Source organism: Thermobia domestica, chromosome 15, assembly GCF_964235325.1.
Source record: "Thermobia domestica chromosome 15, izTheDome1.hap1.1, whole genome shotgun sequence".
Taxonomy (NCBI): Eukaryota; Metazoa; Arthropoda; class Insecta; order Zygentoma; family Lepismatidae; genus Thermobia; species Thermobia domestica.
Genome location: NC_137468.1, coordinates 70,939,810 through 70,960,168, shown reverse-complemented (window position 1 = coordinate 70,960,168; position 20,359 = coordinate 70,939,810). Strand labels below are relative to the sequence as shown.

General features: G+C 36.1%; 1 protein-coding gene across 2 annotated transcripts; it reads left to right on the top strand.

Moving 5' to 3' along the window:
- The first annotated feature begins 461 nt into the window (after positions 1–461).
- On the top strand, positions 462–13,429 carry Acbp1 (Acyl-CoA binding protein 1). Of its 2 annotated transcripts, none has more exons than XM_081739815.1 (4): positions 462–616; positions 5,281–5,335; positions 8,407–8,521; positions 12,156–13,429. In XM_081739815.1, the coding sequence occupies exons 2-4, from the start codon at positions 5,321–5,323 to the stop codon at positions 12,293–12,295; spliced, it is 270 nt and encodes an 89-aa protein (XP_081595941.1). In that variant the 5' UTR covers positions 462–616; positions 5,281–5,320; the 3' UTR covers positions 12,296–13,429. The 2 variants fall into 2 exon arrangements, with proteins under 2 accessions (XP_081595941.1, XP_081595940.1); XM_081739814.1 differs by having other exon boundaries at positions 464–620.
- The last annotated feature ends 6,930 nt before the right edge of the window (positions 13,430–20,359 follow it).

Below are 20,359 nucleotides of genomic sequence, written 5' to 3'. Positions count from 1 at the left end.
TATGTAGGTTATCGTTACATAATGTATCATTTCTAGTTTTTTTTTTTTTTTTTTTTTTTTTTTTTTTTTTTTTTTACTTCAAACATGTTACAAAACAGTTGTTACTTTTAATTACTATTTTCAGTAATTTTGTCCTATATATCGGATTGCAAGTCCTTCAATACGATTGGTAATTCTCGTCTAGATAAAATATTAGGATTGATATCATTATGCAAATCCCCGTTGGCCACGGCAAACTTCGAAGAAATACTATTTACTGCCACTTGTCACAAATTCATTCCAAATATTGTTTTTCGATTATGCAAGTCGGTATATTTAATTAGATCCATAGATAAAATCTTTAAAAATTCATCTTATTATGAGTTTTGGATATGAGAAAAAATTGTGATGAATTTCCAACGAATTAAATTACGAGGTACCTTTACCACCATATTGGTTCATAATTTATGCAAGTGTATTGAACTGTTTTGAAATTTCGAAGAGTGGCAGCACTGATGTCACCAACTGATTAGTATTCTGTGATGACGATAAATTTTTGCTCGTGGAATTACTCAGCATTGTATGCGTACTAGGAAGTGGTCAAGTACGAGTTGCGCCTGGTCAACTTTACGAGAAGGTCGGTAAGTGTGAAGTAGTTCTTTTAGTGTTCTAACTTGTAGGCTAATATAGGTCTATATAAAGAAGAAACTTTTAGGAAATTATAATTTTCTATCAGTACATAAAATAATATTGTTATAGTATTAGTTATGAAATTGTAGAAAATAGCGGTATCCGTAGTTTGTTCAGAACTCGTGTTTGCATTCAATGTATTGTGTTACTGTATCTTCTATCAATTTAATATTGGTGTATAATTTCGTTGGTTGTACAATATTTCCAAAATAGTTATGGACTAACCGTGGTTAACATCGAATTACTTGGACTAACGATGGAACATCGGCTTTCGCATTGAAACCGGCTTTAGTGAAAATCATGTTTATTATATGTGAATGACCCTATTCTAGTTATCTTAAATGTATTGTTTTTTCCCCGCGTTACATCTAAACTGTAATCCACTAAGCTTTCCTTCAGTAGTGTTGATACGACGGAAGGAATTAACTTCCCTCCATAAAGGATTGTAAACTGTGTGCTATATCTTAACATAGTAAGGTCCATGCTGTATAAATTCCATAGATGAGATATTTATTTAGATATATTGAGTAGCATACTAATTAAGGCTTTCGCGTTAAGTCGAGTTGTTATATCGAAAGTTACCCCATCTGGAACAAAGATGCAGTCTGTAGTAATGTCCAGGTCCTTGAAAGAACAACTTTCCTCTTTTGAAGGATCTTCCGGTTTGTAAATGGTTAACTTTTTTTTTTTTTTTTTTTTTTTTTGAACATTCTCGTTGCAAATTACAGATTGTGTTGTACAGTTTATGCTAGATTTCAGTTCTGCGCATTTTGTCTTTCCTTTGAATATTGAGTGTAGTACACACCCTTCTTAAATTATCTCATGTATGGATTAGATTTATTACTCGACCATATATTCTCTGCACTTTTATAAAATAAAGTATTAGTACCTACTGCAATCGTATTTTATAGACTACGTCGCATTCCTCTCTGCAGGTTAACTTTAGGATGCATGGAAGTCGATCCTGGGGGTTGCCGAAGGGATAGCCCCATCCAAAGTTAGCTGGGGAACTCTTCAACCTGGATGCCTTTACTTACATTTTTGCTACTTGTTAAAACAAAATACGGAGTATATTTAGTACAAGGGGTCCAGAAGCACGTAAAAAACAAAATTTACAGGAGAAATGAATGATACAAGTACTTAGACGTAACATAATGTAACCAAATCTAACCTAACATAAACTAACCTAATATTAGTAGAAATAAGCGAAATTTATAATTTTTTGGAAAATTATACGGGACCCCTACACTAATATAACATAAACTAAACTAGCCTAATCGAAACTAACCTAACCTACCCTAAGCTAACCGAATGTGAACAGAAATTACCAAAATTATAACATTTTTTGAGAAAAGAGCTGGACCCCTTCTGCTAAACATACGCCCAAAATACATACTAAAATCAGCTTCCCAGTTGTACAGAAATATAGGCACCGATGTTTAGGAGGACATAACTGTTATAGTTACGTTTTAAGGAAATTAAATTGAAAAATTTTCCACCAGCAGCCGTATTAAGGTTTATAACATAATTTTGTTATTTATCAGGAAATTGTCAAGAAAGGGGTTGCGTTCCTTTCTAGAGAGAGCTTGGCCATTTGCGAGTAAATACTCCGTCCGGATATATGCCATAAATATTGCAGTGTAAAGGAAAATACAAAGTAGCCTGTGCGAGATGGACATTAAAAATCAGGGTTGCTGAGGCAGGGCATTGCGAAGCTCGTGGGCTCGCTCGGGGGTGCGTCCGTAGGGAGCAGCAATCTATACCTCTCTAATTCCTGCTCGTCAGCAACGTAAGCTATAAAGCTGGAAATCGAAATGGCACATGAAACAAGCATCTTTCAATACAAGTTAATTTCGCATGCATGTTTTTCCAATATCCTCTATTATGCATATACCCATCGTCGCTGGTGCGCCTGTTCGCAACGGACACGCTACTGCACGCCCCCCTATGCTGCGCTCCTGCCTTGGCTGCTAGGTGTAATTCGTTCTTTTTAGTAGTCACCTAGAACAGATTGGTTTTTGTATTTAGTTGGTTCGTGTTTTGTGCCCTGTAGTTTCATATATCCACGTGTTTTATTTACACTCTAGTAGCAGTGTTGAAGCTTTATCCTTCCAGAATGTGATACGGTAGACAAATCTTACTTAGTTTTGTATTGAAACATTGTTCTCATGATTTCTGAATATGACAGTTTGCAACGCTGAACAGTACAGTGTGCTACTTTTACACAATAAAACAATGTGAATGGTTGCTAATTTAATGAAAAATAAGGAAAGCAAGAAACCAACCAATATTTACGAAATACAATTATATGTGAAGTAGCAAGATGAAACGGGGTTTTGACATATACATAAGTGGTTAAGAAGATAACATTTAAATGCAGGGTGGAAAAAAAATATTTTTGTTGATTTTTTAAAATTTAAATCAAGTAGACGTATAGTACAAATCGGCAAGGTGCTAGAACACAGGTCCCCCTTCCCATTTATCTGTAATAAAGACCTAAAACAAAGTGCCCTGCGGGGCTCTAACCCGCATTCACTCGCTTACGCTCGCTTGGCAATGCTATTTGAATTAAATATTAAACTTTGCTACAGAAAGCAACCAACCTAGATACTAACCTATATAAGGGGACCTGTGTTCTAGAACCTTCCCATGCAAGTCGCTAACTGGAGGAAAAACATTAGGAATTAGCGTTAAATGTTAATGATACTATTTAAGTGAAAGGATTGGGATTAAGTTTTTTAATTAATCCCCAATCGTTAACTTATTTCAGTCCCAAACAATGTTTCTTAAGCATTAAGAAAAAAGTACAGCAGCGTTTATCAGCATAAATACTTTTCTTCACGAAGATTACCGATATTTGGCAGTGGCATATTTTTGAAAATTCAGAACTAGCATGCGGCACGAAATACATATAAAGTACGTAAATTTTGCCTAATGTTATAAAATTAAAAAAAAAAAAAAGTTTCGGACCCCCTCTAAGTACGCCCCTATTACCTGGAGAAAAAAAAACTGCACCCAAAAGAATTTTCTTCGTAAATGTCGGTCGTGATTTCCCCGTGGAATAGTTAACGATTTAAAAACCTTATGTTACGAAGAGAAGAAAGCAGAGTTCCTCCGTTACGCGTTCGAAACGGGATTTTCCCCTAATCATTCTCTGCATGAAATACTAGTTTTCATACTGTGCTGCACATGCATTTGTGGGTCTCATTGTATTATGATTATCTTCTTGCATAATCGAAATACGAAAATGGGATTTTACTTATTTTCACTTTAATTTATTTCGGAATTTGATTTAAATCAACGATTTTTGTTTTTAAAAAAACCAAGTTATTAAATCAGACTTATTTAAATCAATCCACCCTGATTAAACTCGCTTTATCTTCCTCCGATCACAGATCATCAACGAATTCTTTACTCTGGGAACTAATTGTTATTACACTTAACGTCTGACTTCATGTAGTAATACTTCTATGAAGTAATTATGAAATATATATGTAAATATGAAGAATGCAAATTGTGTTATAACTGTTAGTAATAGTTTCAATTAGTTATTAACTGTCAATTAGTAATAGCCATAGTTTCTTTTTTTGTTAATTTCAATAATTTTTACAATTTAAATACTATTCTGGACGAAGTCTATTGCAACTATGTTGTCTAATGACTAATAAAGTATTCTGTTCTATCAACATGCCTCCAAATAGTACTAAGAAAACGCAACTTTTAACATTTCCAATTAACACTGAACTTGTTTAATTCGTATGAATTTCACGAAGAATATTAGTTTCTTTCCTATAACTTATACGTACTTCTCATTTCTGGACCTATTCTCCAGCTCTTATTCGCTTTCCCCCTCAAAAGAAGAAAAAAAAAACCTCCCACCAGCTTGTGTTAGGGTTAGTAGAAGCAAGATTTCTACTCCTTTAGGATGGGTTGAAACTGCTAGGTCCATCAGGGACATGTACAAAGAACGATGAGTATACGCTTAAACCAGGCTGTGGAGTATATATATATATATAATATATATATATATATATATATATATATATATAAACGCTATTGGTGTGTTTGCAAGCGACTTGTAATGTTTCCCGCCTTCGCAGATAGCCTCCTTTAACATTAGTTTTTTTTTTCTAATAATGTTTTGTATTTTGTAAATTTGAATTAAAAAAAAAAAAAAAACAACAATAAAGTAACTTTTCACAGTGTTTTCCTTTTGGAAGAATGCATCACAGACTGTGATCATTTTTGTTTGATTTCTTCACTATTACTTACCTTGCAGTATGACGCCTACATAAATGGACTACGTAACCAATAATTTTCGTTGCGACATAACATATTTGAGCTATAAATTTTCCAGATACTCAGGCTTCTCTTATTCATGGTCACCATTGTTTAAAGCTAGCCTTCGGTAGAATTTTAAAAGACTGAAGTTTGGCTGCTTTTAATTAACGAAAGACAATTAATTGGAATACTGCGGCCTCAATGATTATATATTATGTAACGTAGTGACTAGGCATATATGTGCCACTTACCAAATGTGCTTTGTACTTACATTTTGTTTCCTTGTATGTTCGACAACTTTTGAAAAGCGTATTATTTAATATTTTTCAGCTCCCTGTGGTAATCAGTACCAAGTAAAGTCCGAAGCAAGATGTCTCTTGACGAGGTGAGTTGATAGTTTAGTGTATATATATGTGTACAGGTAGTTGACATCGAAACTGAAACACCGGCGCAAGCAGCATAGAATGTTCTCGGAGGTTCACAAGAATGGTCTGGTAGTTTATACCGTACTTCTAGGCAATGAGTCACGTGTGTGGATCCTTGGTAGTCACTCCAGTAGAAGTACTTTGTCAATGAACGTCAAAATCGTGTGTGTAAAGCGGTGTAATGCGACATGTCCCACTTCAAAAGAGGCAGATCGTAGGGATTCGTCTAGCAGATGCATCTATGTCCAAAACTGCAACACTTTGTGACATCTCACAAGAGGAACAGCTGCAAGGAAAACGAAAGTTTCCTGAAAGGGACATCAAGACATTGACTAGACTTGTTGCACGAAAACTGAAAACCAGCTCATCGACATCTTACAAGAGGAACAACTGCAAGGAAAACGAAAGTTTCCTGAAAGGGACGTCAAGACATTGACTAGACTTGTTGCACGAAAACTGAAAACCAGCTCATCGGCAATCACCGCTGAGGTGAATACAGAACGGGTTCGATTCGAGGCGGGAGCTCATGTGGATCAGATTCCACGTTAATCAGAGATCCTGTCTCACATAGCCTCGCTGCTGAAAGGGACGTTCAACTCGAAATCAACTCAACACTTTACAGAACCTGTGCGCTCGAAAGTAGTCTGTCGATACCTGCATAAGGCAAGCATCCATTGCAGTTTGCAATACGAAAGCCTTTGATGAGCAGCACAAATGCCGCAAAGCGGGTTTAGTAACGACAGAAGCATAAAACCTGGACGTTAGGTGACTAAACCGTGTCGTATTGTCGGATGAGTCGAGCTACATTGTTTTCCAAACAGGGAGAGCGTTTTTCTGGAGAACCCCTGATACATACAACCCACACTCCTGGTACCCTTAGTCAAAGGTTGAGGTGGATCCATGTTCCATGTTAGTGATTGGGGTGTAATATTGTTGCAGACATTGGGCCCACTAATTGTTGTAGAGGATTGTCATTGCCAAGGATTATAGGACCATTTACACCCAATGGTTTGAACACTCTTCCCGGACAGTAATGCAGTGTTCCAGAAAACTGCCCCATTCATACTGCTAAACTTGTCACAGAGTGGTTCGATGAGCATGACAGTGAGGTTGAACATCTGCCATTGCCAATATTATTGAGCCTATATGGGGTTTGTTAGAGAATCTAGTGAGGAAACTTTCCCCTCCACTACGTGTACGTGCTGCACTTGACAATGCGCTTCAAAAGCAATGGCTGAAAATCCTCTACAAACGGTGCAGGACCTCTTATCGATCCTTCGAAAGTCGTGTTGCTCCTACACTGGCCGCCAAAGGCGCCCCAACACCTTATACATTATGGCTTTCTACCAGGTGTTTGTTTCAATATCCACTACTTTATACAGATAGATTGATAGATATAATATATTGAAATTAAAACTTTTGGACAGGTCATTTGCTTGAAGATAGGGTAAACACTTCATATCCAATACTTCTCTTATTAATCTGTATAGATTATAGAGTTCGAGTCATTAAAGATGAAGGTTTTAATTTCGATAAATTGAGTCTAATATAAAGTTCTTAGTAAATTTTTGCAGTGACTTTTAGACCTAGAGATGTGTTCGGGTAATCTATCATGGAAAAGTCGCATTTTGCAGCATTGGATCGAGTATGAGAAATAGAGCTTCGGATTTGGACAAATTTTTGTTGCGTCTCATCCTGCTTTCGAGCAATGAAAGAGAGGATCGTGAAGAAAGAAAGAAAAAAAATGAAATCGAGATTTCAGCGGATTTACTCGTAACTTTTCGAAATTTGTCTGTACGTTCTGATGTACGCTCACCTAGAATTCATGCCATTCAACGTGTCTGAACCAAATTTTTAACTTAAGATTTTTGTGGTCCTGAACGGGGAGTTTTAGAATTCTCTTTTTACTCCTGAAAATAAAGGTAGTTTACTTGTGGGTAAAATAAAAGAATTACAATTTTCTCAAACTAACGATTTTATTTATATTTTGTAAATCGGTTTTCTAGAAACAACTCCATACTCTGATAAAAGACATTTGTCTGGGAAAAATTGAGAAATACCTTGTTTTTGGGAATGAACTTTCTATCTGATTATTTTCTCAAAAGTGACTCAAATGATATTGTTCATATTTCATTAATAACCTAAGAATATGGCGGAACTCGTATATCCTGAAAAAATGTACGACGGTTAATTTATTCTTGGGGATGAGTTTTTTTGGATAATTAAAAAAGACGGGCGATTTTCTTTATAGTTACGTATTTCATTAATATGAAAATATGGCGTTACTCATTTGTGCTATACTAGAGGTAGTTTCATCTTGGATGAGTTTTCGGACGATTTTGTTAACGTGTCATGCCATTTTGTTCATATTTCGTTAATAACTATATGATGTTTAAATTATTCCTTAAAAGAAGGGGTGGAGTTCTCTTGGGGATAAGTTTCTCAGAGTACTTTCTCAAATACGAGTTATGTGGTTTTGGCCATATTTCATGAATAAATATTTCGTCATTATTCTTATAATGTTGCATATCATCTATGGGAATATCCATAAGGGATAGTTTACTCTTGGTGTGTTTTATTACAAATTTGTAAAATACCTCTCATGCGATTTTGTTGTATGAATAAAATGAGGATAAGTTTTATGTCGGGGAAATTATCAGAAATTTCTTTAGAATTTTGTTCATATTTCACAAGAAAATATTTCATTAATAATTGCAGCTCAACATGATTTATTTTAAGGAATTGGAGGGAGAAAGTTTAGTGCGATGGCCTGTACCTTTTGTCTGTTTTGTTTTTCGTTTGACATATGATTAATGGTACAGCTTTGGATATTCTTTGCGTTCACATTAAGTATATTTCGGTATTCGTCTTTGTATCGTACTGTTCTTCGTATGATTCATTGTACTCCTCGGAACTTAACCGTGAGATGGCGTAGATTTGTGATTGCGACAAATTAGTAACGTTTTTAATGGATGCTTTCAGTGTTGAAATTCGTGACATACGTACTGATTTTCTTTGGTTTCTTTTCCAGAGATTTAATAAAGCAGCAGAAGATGTGAAGAATCTTAAGTCGACCCCTTCTGACTCTGAACTTCTAGATATTTATGCTCTCTTCAAGCAGGGTACTATTGGAGATGTTAATACACGTAAGTTAAAGCATAAGTAATAATTGTAAATTGAGTAGCCTTTCATTACCAAGTGACTTAATGTGTTATTTTGGGTTTAATCCCGGTGGAGATGCAGTTTATAACAAGTAAATAAAGGAAAGAACAGTAGTGGCTAATGTCAGAACGTAGTGCTGAAAATAAAGTTTAAGCTCGAATCATGTGTTGACATTACAACAGGGGCTTATCATTTGGATTTGGTGGAAAATATTTTGTCACCTGAGCCAATGCCTTTTTTCTTTATTTTTTATTTTATTTTTTTTTTATTTCCTTTTTTCTTTTCTTGAAGCCAGTACTTGAAAGAGCAGTTCGAGTTAAAGACAAGTTTCAATTGCACAAGTTTGGTGCAATTGAAAGAGTTGTAAAAAAAATATATATATATAACACATTTTTTAAAATCTTGATAGACCATCTCGTTCAGCTTCTATAGGCGTTTGTTTTTGATGAATCGCGAATGCTGAAGTCACTTGTGAGAAACGAGGATCTCAATGTGAGTCAGCAACCACCACTCCCTTGTACGCAGCTAATAAACATTTAATAATGCAGTGGATGTAATAGATTGTTTTGGATTCGCTAGGAGTCTTGCTCTGTATTGAATTCTTGAGAGACACGTTTTTGTTAGTTGTTTTTCCTGCAGCATTAGCATAAAAAATAGTGAGCAGTGATTATGTAGTGTTGGCAAAGCAGTGTTTCTTCCAGACATGGTTGGGGGGGAGTCTCCCTAAGCTCTGGGAGTGCCGCCCGGAGGAGACCAAAATAATACGTCTATAATAAATAGTAAATGTGTACCTCTCCGAGTACTAAGTGTGCCCACCGGAACATTTTCTGAAAGAAACACTGATGGGAAGTAGAAAACATGTAGTACAGCACGTGCTGTATCTGTGAAGTGAGGTGGTTTATAAATTTTCGTTTCAAAGTCGTGAGAAATCACCAGATCGATATAAATTATGGCTCAAGGAAATCAATAGGAAAAATTTTGTGCCAAATAAAAACACTCGTATTTGTTCCAAACATCTTTGAGTCCGACTTCGAGCAGTCATATTTACTGAAAGAAAAGCTAATGCCAGGAGTATCATTTACACGCAAACTGAGAATGTTGTTCCAAGTATATTATTGAAAGGTTTAGAACCCGAGCCATTGAACAAGCGCCGATATATGTCCAGTTACCAACGTAAAAATTCCGTACAAGACGCAATTGATGGTTGTAGTAAAGACGAGGCATTTAGAGGGTAATAACGACGGTGTCACTCATGATCAGGGTTGGCAGAAACCATGGTTTCTATTGAAAAAACCAAAAACTTTTTTTTTTTTTTGGTTCAAACCTGTTTTTTAAATAAATAATTTGCTCTATGTATTCATATCATACATGGACAGAAATAAGTTTGTTTCGCCTTGTTGTTATTATGCAACAACTGGGTTATGCTGGAAGTGGTCACATAAGCTTCAGCTTAATAAAAATCGCTTCTCGAGTTACATCCCAGAGAAATTGTCCTCCATTTGAACGCGGAACCAGGACTAATTGGCCACAAATGCGATACGTCTGCCGACTTACTCACGAAGGAATCCTGATAAAAATACGTTGTACTGATTTTTACATGCTTCTTAATATAACTGTCAAGAGTCATTTCAGAAGGACGAAAAGATAAGTTGCACAAGTGAAACCATTATACAGAATTACATATGGACAATTTCAAAGTACTACGGAGTACAGAACTAATTTAGTTCAAGTTAGTGAACGACTTTTATTGGTCCAATTAAAGAAATACAACGATTTAATTTGCACATCAGTAAGAAAAGTAAATAGATACGAATTATTTGAGTCCACTTTGGCTCAGACACGTTTATACATAATTAGATACCAAAGATACTTCTCATTTCACTAAATGTCTCTCTGTATGACCCTCCCCCCCCCCCCCCCCCACACACACACAAAGTACGGCATTTCGATGTATTTTATCAATAGTAAACATTGAAACGAAACAATATTTAGAATTTTTCTTTGATTGCAAGTACATAACTATAATAATAACTACAAAAAAATCACAAAACAAACATTTATAAACTTATATAAAGTTGCTTTTGTAGTATAATCTTTTTGAGTAATGAATGGGGAATTTAGGTCTGAATATAATACGAGTGATTACACCATTGAGTTTCTGTTAAAATTCTAGCGCTGTTTCATATATCACATGACCCTTCCCATTGAAACTTTTTGTACTAATACACAATAACACACTGATCAAGGCTGTGATAATATGTAAAAAAAAAAACACAGTATCATGTAACAGTTTCAACACAATAACTGTGTCTTCATCAGACTTCCACTCCTTCTCAAGTGAGTGAGAGAAGGAGTGGAAGTCTGATGAAGACACAGTTATTGTGTTGAAACTGTTACGTGATACTTTTTTTTTTTTTTTTTTTTTTTTTTTTTTTTTTTTTTACATATTATCACATAGCCTTGATCAGTGTGTTATTGTGTATTAGTACAAAATGGAAACAAGGCCTGATAGAATAGTTATGAAACTTTTTAAGCGAGATTCAAGATGGCGGCCATTTACCTGACACGCACCATAAGGTTTGCCCTTAGACCTAATGCGTCCCTACAATTACCAATTCCGGCTACCTACACTTGCTTTCGTTTTACAAATGGTGGTAAGAAACTTTTGACTCACTCCGTAATGAACATGCAACGAGAACACTCTTGTTCTTTTAGCGAGATTGTTTCTTAATTTCCTTATCAAATGGCTGATAAAATCATTCAGTTTATTTAGCTCAAGTTGCGAGTTGGTTCCCAGGAGCACATAGCTTTTTACTTTTTCTGGACAGTGTTTGCTAAGCCAGAATCCATGTTAGGTATCTTAGATCTACAGGTGAAACCGCATTTACCATTCGAATTAGTGCCATGAGGAAACATACAAGTTACAATAAGACTCCCGACTATTCTGCCTAGAGTAGCAGAACGGCAGGCCGGATAACAGAAAAGCCGGAGTTCTGTAATTATTCACTTCCTGCGTCAATCATATCATTAAAACCACTTTTTATTCACATTTTTTATCCTCTTAGTACTGGCTAGTACTTTATAAATGTCTGTTATGGACCATATTTTGCGGTTTTAAAATATTATTACAAAGAAAGGTAAGCCCAAGAATAAAAATATTGTACACATTTTAAAATAAAAATTATATCGAATTGTAGGAAACAGAAAATAGTGTACCCAGTACAGTATGAATACATAATTTTAAAATAAGCAAAACATTATAGTAAAAAGTAGGTCTAATTCTTAGAAAGATCTGAGATCAAATTCAAAACTTAGTTTTCGAAAGTCTTCCTGGATGACTGCTTCCCCTTAGCAAAGTCGCGTTTTTATAAACGCGTTAAAAGTAGATTTGATAGTTGAAGAAATATGCCATATTTTATTACGGAGGTTTATTTATATATATAACGTAAGAGATAATAGTCTATTGTGTATGAAAACTTTATCAGAATCCTTAAAATCAACTACTGTGGCGAAGGATTATGCACGGTTGATCAGATCGTATGGGCATATTAACTTTGTAATTTGAGTATATTGAGAAGAGATTTAGAATTTGTAATTTGTTTTTTCTTATTGTTTTAGAGCGTCCAGGACTTTTGGACCTGAAAGGAAAAGCGAAATGGGATGCATGGAATCAGCGAAAAGGCATGTCTCAAGATACAGCAAAAGAGGAATACATTAACAAGGTCACATCTTTAATAAGCACATACGGTTTAAAATAGTTCAGAGTAGGTGTGGCAACCCGCCTAATGTTCCCTATCACCTTTTTTTTAAAAAAAAGTGTGGGAAAACTAAATACACAAAATGCATTTGAACAAGACTATTTTTATACGGTTTAAGGTCACTTGTTCTGTTATAAATTCCTTTGTTATTTTGTTTTGGTTACAAGTGTATTAACTTTTTTCCAGTTTTTTGAGGGTTCTGTAATTTTGTGGGATCAATACTTTCAAACTCCTTTTTCCAGTAACAGTTACTCTATCGGTTGTTCTTTTATAATATTCATTGAAAGATTCTTTGAAAAAAAGTAATGTGTATATATACTCGTGATTGTATTAGTTTTCTTGAAGCCCAGTGAGTTTATAGCGTTCTCCTTTGTCTATTTGTTCAACACAAAGAGAATCAGTGATATCTTGCCTGATTTCAAAGAATGTACTTTTGAGGAATGACATTCGAGCACGTGTGCAGTAAGTCGGCCTTTGTCGTATTCATCCTTGAATGATACGAGAAGTGCATTAATTATTTTCCTTAAGACTGAAGATAATACAATCAGACTACACACTATACGTAAGTTACCTTAATATTTTAGCTAACATCACATAAAATTGGTCCGATCATTGAAAGATCGAATATCAATTTGTAATACGCATTTCTATTACAGTGATATTAAATACTGAAAATTAAATTAGTACAAGTAGTGAGAACTGTATGAATGTATTTTCCAAATATTTAATGCACGCGCACAATTGATTTTCAATCCTGTGTGTAAGTAAAGAATAATAAAACTTTCCGTGAATATAGTTAGTGTAAAATGCTCAACTACTGGTAATGTTCCTATTTTTTTTTTTTTTAACTGACCAACCTGTATTGTATTCCAAATTTTAATGTCAAATTTCATATTTTTGTTTTTCCTGTGAAATAATAGTCCGTCAACATTAACGTAATAAGTTCGTTTTCTAATACTATGAATGAAAGGAAATTAATTATTGTTAATACCAATTATTATACTGTTGTTGATTAGTGTGCATATTTTTCATATATTGGCAGATTGTGGCATTATTGCTTTAAATTTATTTTGCTGAGAATTTGTTTTGTATAAAATGCTTTAAAATTCTTCAAATACACAATTTCGATTTAAAGTCTTGTTATTTAATAGTTTTAATTACTGGCTGTATGATATGGTCTAGTGCAGCGTTTCTCTGAATTTTTTTGAAGTATGGATCACTTTTTTTTTTTTTTGTCAGTGTGGCATATACCATCTCACTGATGTACGTTTTGGAAGGAAGTTTACTTTTGTTTCTCTGTTTTGAACGTGTGCTATGCAATTAAAAAGTATTAATTAGAACTACCTTCATTATATAGTGGTGTTAATAGAGGATTTTTTCATCATTAAAAGTTATCTAGAACATTTTATAATACAGGGCTAGCATAAATGATCCATTTATTTTCAAAAGGCTATATTGTGAATAGTATTACACGTACGCATATGAAAGATATATATGAAAAGAACTACAAACTCACCAGCTTTATACACCCTCTACAAATGTTCAGTATGTGCCCCTTTGGTAATGCGACACACGTCCAGACGATACTCTAGCTCATTCCATACATTTTGTAGCGTAGTCCTGTCAATTGTCTGCACGGCAGCACTGATGCGTTCTTTGAGCTCGACTAAGGATTGCGGTAGTGGGGGTACGTACACAAGGTCCTTAACGTACACCCCAGGAAGAAGTTGCAGGACGTTAAAACAGGAGATCTGGGAGGCTAGGTGCTTTTCCCTTTACACAATCGGTCCTTGAATTGCCGATACCACTGCAAAATGATTCGTTTACATGGCGGTTCTTTTCCATACTCTTCTGAAAGCGTGTTGCATAGCCGAACATCTGCCATATTCAAACACACAAAGACTTTATTTCTTGCTTTCCAAAACGAATGAATCATTTATGCTAAACCCGTACATTTCTATATAGGCTATTTGTGTAACCTATACTGTTTGAGATTCTCAGCTGTATTGCTTGATACGATTTACTTCAATATTCTCCAGTACCAACTTTGCGTATTATATACGATAATTAAACAAACTAATCGCTGAAGGAATCAAATTTTGTTATAAAACTAATATTTTGTGACAGTTTTGTAATAAAATTAGTTTGCCTTGCTCAACGATTAATTTATTAACTACAATTCAATTTAACAGTAGTTTGAGAAACGCTGCTCTAGTGCATAGCCGTGCTCAAAAACATTTAACAACACATTTTTCTTAACACTTCTGCGTTATTAATCTTTAGTCTAAGAAGGAAATTCTTAACCGTGAAAGATTTATTCGATATTTATAGCATAATACGAGATTTACTTGTGGCATTCATTATCGATTGCCCGTACAAGAAATCAGCGATAAGTAAAATGATTTCAACAATTTATACGTTATTTTGGCACAATACAAAGCTTTAAATCCTTTTACTATATGGTGCATATACAGGTGTTTCAAAACAACACCGACAACGTTTGGAAGGTGATCCCTGACACCAAAATAAGACTAAAAGTATAAACCAACTTGGGTGCACAAATGCTTCCTTTCGGAGTTATAGGCTGCCGAAAATATGAAAAATTGAAAGGTCCATAGCTTCAAAACTGTGGAACCTGCCGTAGTCGGGTCAAGTCTTTACTTAGGAACTAATATGTTCTCTATCCAAAACTACATTTTTTTCAGAATCCTAAGGTACTCACGCAACAATTTTTGTACAGGCAGTTTGGTTACGGGCATATAATCTGAAGTACTCACTAACTACCTCTATAAAAATTGTTGCGGAAATATACTGCAGGATTCTGAAGCACGTATTTTTGGATAAAGCACATATTAGTTCCATAGTAAAATCTTGACCCGACTACGGTAGGTCCCATAGTTTTGTATAATAATAATAATGATCCAAACAAGTGCTAAATTCGTTTCAAACTAATACACAATCTCTAGTATTACAGAGCGTCTGAAAAAAATTGTATAGCTATAAAGACAGTTACAGATATCAAATTTTGGACCGCATGATGAAGTTTGCATCATTAGGTTCATTCAACGTGGATAACTCGAGTAACACACAGTGTATTTGATGTGTACTGTACTTCACGTCTAATCATTTTACAGCCTTTTCGGATCCACACTTCAACTTCTAGTCTAATAATAATAATTATTATTAAGTGTTCTGCCTTTTGGCAGGTCCTGAGGCATTTTTTTTTTTTTTTTTTTTTTTTTTTTTTTTTTTTTTTTCTTTCAATTTTAGATTTGTTCCTAAAAATGTTTCTTCCAAGTTTCTCGATCTTCAGCTTCCTCTTTTAACTCCCAATATTTTCTTCTATTTTTCAAATCATCGATCAGCTGTGTTCTTCCTATTCCTCGCTTCCCTTCCATCTTTCCTTCTATGGCGGTGTAAAGAAGACAATTTCGTCGCAAAATGTGTTCAGTCCAATTGGCCTTCCTACGAAGGATGGTGGCTAGAAGTGTCCTCTTCTCTATCTATTTTAAAACATCTTCGTCTGTTGCTTTCTGTCCATTTTATCTTAACTTTCCTCCAACACCACATTTCGAAGCTCTCTAAATATTTCTTTAACTTCCGTAATGTGCAAGTCTCTGAATCATATAGTCTAATGCTCCATATATAGCACTTGACCAGTTTCTTAGTCCAATATTGAGCCTGCTAGTTAAGAGTGATCTTTTCTTGTTGAATGCTTCTGTAGCCATGGTAATTCTTGACTTGATCTCTGGTGCAATAAGAGTCTCTCGTCAAAATATTTCACAGATACTTGAAATTATCGACCTCTTAAAGTTCTCTTTGTTCCACTCTGATCCGTAAGGGCGTGTTTTCCACGGGATATTCTCATTACTTTTGACTTTTGGATGTTAATTTCCATTTCATATAGTTTTCCAGTGTCAACTATTTTGTCAGTCATCTTCTGTAGTCCTCATTCGGTTTTAGCTATTATAACCGTATCATCTGCATACCTGATCTTGTTAAGATCTGCCCTCCGATCTTATTCTCAGATTCCCATTAATGCTTCCTTCATTAAACATTCACTGTAAAGGTTGAATAATTGGGATGACATACTACATCCTTGTGACTCCTCTTCCAATCTTCACACTATTGGTTTCTCCTTCGTTCAAGCGCAACTTCACTCTTTGTCCTACGTACAGGTTTTGAATGAGTCTTCGATCTCTCCAGTTGACTCTGCTTTCTTTCAGTATTTTCAGAAGTTTCATCCAATTGACCCGGTCGAAAGTCGTTCGCCAGTCGATGAAGCACAAACACAACTCTACATCAAGAATTGTTTCTGATATAATTCTCATCAATCCAATAGCATCTCTGGTGCCTTTTCCTTTCCGGAGTCCAAATTGATCTTCTAATCTCTTATCTATCTTATCCTGTTCAGTATGCGTGCAAAAATCTTTCCAGTGCGAGAAATCAGGCTAATGGTTCTGTGATCGCTGCATTTCTTTGCGTGCTTTTTTCTTGCCTAATGCAATCATTGTACCATCAAGAAAATCTTTTGGCATTCTCCACTCAGGTAGATCTTGTTAATAAGTCAGCACTTTCATTGCATTGTCTCCTAATCCCTTGAGCAAATCTACTGGTATGTCATCGTCTCCCGTGCCCTTTCTCCTTCGCATATCTTTGATTGCTTTACTACTTCACTTTTCAGTATACTGGATCCTTTATCATCCACCTCTTCCTCTGCTTCGACCGCAATATCTGTGGGGCGGTTCTTCTGATCACACAAATCTTTTATGTATTCCTCCCAAATTCTAAGGATTGTTTGATGGTCAGTGATTACATTATTTGTTGATCTTCGATACCAAGCATTCGTATACTTTTGTTAGCTTTCACTCCTAATTCTTGTGCTTTCTGGTATATCAGATCATATCTGCCGCGTTGTTGAAGTTCCATTATTTCTTCACATACCTGCTCCATGTACTTTTCTTTGGCTTTGTCAGTTCATTTTTCAGTCTTCTGTGTTCCTTGATGTCCATGCTTTTCGTCCTTCTGCGTTCCTCCATCTTAAGCATCGCTTCAGTTATCCATGGTTTTCTCGGTGCTCTTTCCATCCTGCCAATGTTATTGTGGAGTTTTGTCAAATAGAATCTCTTTTCCCAAACTGTTTTCTATATTGTCGACCATATCGCCCATTGCACAGAATTTTTCTTAAATCTCTTCTTCCACATCATCTATATTTCTTTAGTTGCTCTAAATTCCATTTTCGATTTCTCCTCCCATTTTTCTTGATCGATTTTAACCTAGTTTGCTTTACAAGAATGTAATCCATTTAGTAGCGTTTCGTATCTCCTGGACTTCCATGTGTACAGCTTGGTTTTTTTCTTTTCTTAACCCACGTGTTCATCACCACCAGATCATATTGTCTACAGAAATCGATAAACATTTGTCCTCGTTCGTTTCTTCTACCTAGTCCGAATGGTCCCACTACCTTATTCGCAGCTCCTACTACGCTGTTGAAATCTCCCATTACTATGGCGTTGACCTTACCTCTTCCTTCCTGATGCAATATATCACTAATCTCATCATACTTACTTCTACTTCATTGTCACCATGGTCGGTTGTTGGCATATACACTTGTATTATCACAATATCCACTGGTTTTGCACGTAGTTCTACAAACATCAAGCGGTCACTGCAGCATTCCACTTTGGTTACACTTCTTGCTACTTTGTTCTTCATTGCTATCGCGACACCATTCTCGGCCTTATCGCTACCGGAATAGTATATTCTGTAATTTTCCGATACTATCTCATCTTTTCCTGGCCATCTCACTTTACTTAAGCCCATTATGTTCGCTTCACATTTGTCCATTTCCACTTTTAAATTTTCAAGTATATCCATACGTCGTGAAGTTTTTACGTTCCAGGTTCCTATGCTGAAATGAAAGTTATTATTTTCACCTCTGATGATTCTTCTCGGAGTAGTCCTTACCCGGAGATCCGAACGGGGACTGTTTTACCTCCGGAATTTTTTAGCTCAGGAAGAACAATCATATTTATTTATTCTCCTCCATCGTCCCTCCTGGGAAAAAGATAAGGTGGTAGTATTCCCATTTCCTTTCCACATCTCCATGCCGTTGACCACCTGGTTCATCCGCTTCCGCCTTTTAGGACAGTTTCCCCTCCTAAGGACAAGAAGGTACCCTGACCTCCATCCGCCCTCCGAGAAGTCCGTTGGCAGAAGCTGACTCCTTATCCCGGGAGTCGGTCGGTCCCCACCTACGTTAGCCGCCTAAGACGTTGCCCGCTTTCTCCCTCGAGGTGGTGTAGGTTGGGATTTTCCCTTCGTTTAGGATGAGACCCGAAGGCTTTTCTCAAACATCTCTAGTAATTTTAGAAAGCCTAGTGTAGTTAGTTATGTAAATTTTGAATATTGAAAACATAAAATGCATACACCTGCCATTGACGTATTCCCAGAAGGAGATACTCGATGAAGTAATGTCCAGTGATTTTGTCCACAGGAATTGGAAAGTGCTAATCCATCGTGTACGAAATGCGTTACCCAGAAGCTTCCATGAGCTCCTCCGTGGCTAAGCGATTAGCGTACGAGCCTTTGGCGTGGGAGACCCGGGTTCGATTCCCGGCGGGAGCTCATGTGGTTCGGATTCCACGTTAATCAGTAGGTCCACGTCTCATATAGCCTCGCTGCTGAAAGGGACGCTAAACTAAAATCAACTCAACCCAGAAGCTTCCACACAAACGACCAGTACTGTCCCGTCAAATTGACAGTACACCGAAGCTGCGTATCTTGTGACAAGGATTAGGCATAATTCTTGAGCATATCTGGGTACACAGTCGCGTAGGTAGTTTTCATGAAAAGAGGTCATGCATAAGTAATAACGTAAACAATTGTTTAACATTTGCACATGGATATGCTCCCTGACAATATGTGACTTTCTGGAGCTACAAAATGTTTATCGACGGCACTACTAATGTGGGACGTCGTTTCGTCGAAGTGTTATTTACTGCAAGAAAATATTTGTTTCTAAATTTTCGAACGTATTTGCAAACTTCACACACATTGTTTCAAACTTTTTTAATACACTGTTGAACTCTGCATTCTTCGATATTTAGAGCTGCTATTCGTGCAGATTTGCTTGGTGATAGGATGAAGATTAAACGAATGTTCTTCAGTTTTTTTCATAAGTATATGATGGGGATAAGAGATGGCGCTGTAAACTTCCGTATTGGGGAGCATTCGCTCTGTTTTTCTTCAATTTATTACTATTGACAATTTTGCTATTTAATACAATTTTAATACCATGTATTTCTATTTTCATATCTACATGCGCCGCTTATCCCTCCTAGTTACATTGAAAGTGTGATCAACAAGTCTATTTAAAACAGGCAACTTCGGCCATTTTGGCACGTGCCATTTTAATATAAATATTTATTTGAAATAACTTAATTTAAACCCAACACAGTGAACAGTCCACATGGCTTTATGGCTGGGACTATAAATCTCCCATAAAGGAGAAAGTGAAAGTGAAAAGTATATGATCGCGTAACATACAGGGGTTGGACAAAAAAATCTAAAACGTTTGCAAAAGTTTGAAAATCATACCTAGTATGGTGTGGGGCCTCCTTTTGCGTCCAAAACAGCTTGGATCCGACGTGGAATGGACGTATACAGCTGCTGAATCATGGTGTGTGGAATTTTGTACCATTGTTCCTCCCAAACATGCTCCAGTTCCTTAAGGAATGCTGGTGGAGGGTAATGAAACCGAACACGCCTTTCTAACACTGTTAGACCACAATGGCTCAATGATGATCAGATCTGGTGATTGTGGGACCCAGGAGAGGTGTGCTAGCTCCTGGTCATGCTACTCAAACCATGATTTCACAGTTTTTGAAGCGTGATAGTGTCTCAAATCATCTTGGTGTGATGCAACCTGCAGAAAACCATGATATCACTGCCCATACTGTAACAGAACCACCCCCATGCTTTATAGTTGGGAGCAGTCAGTCTGTATCATCGGCCTGCGACCGTTCTCTCCATACGTAAACATGACCGGTTGTTGGAAACAAG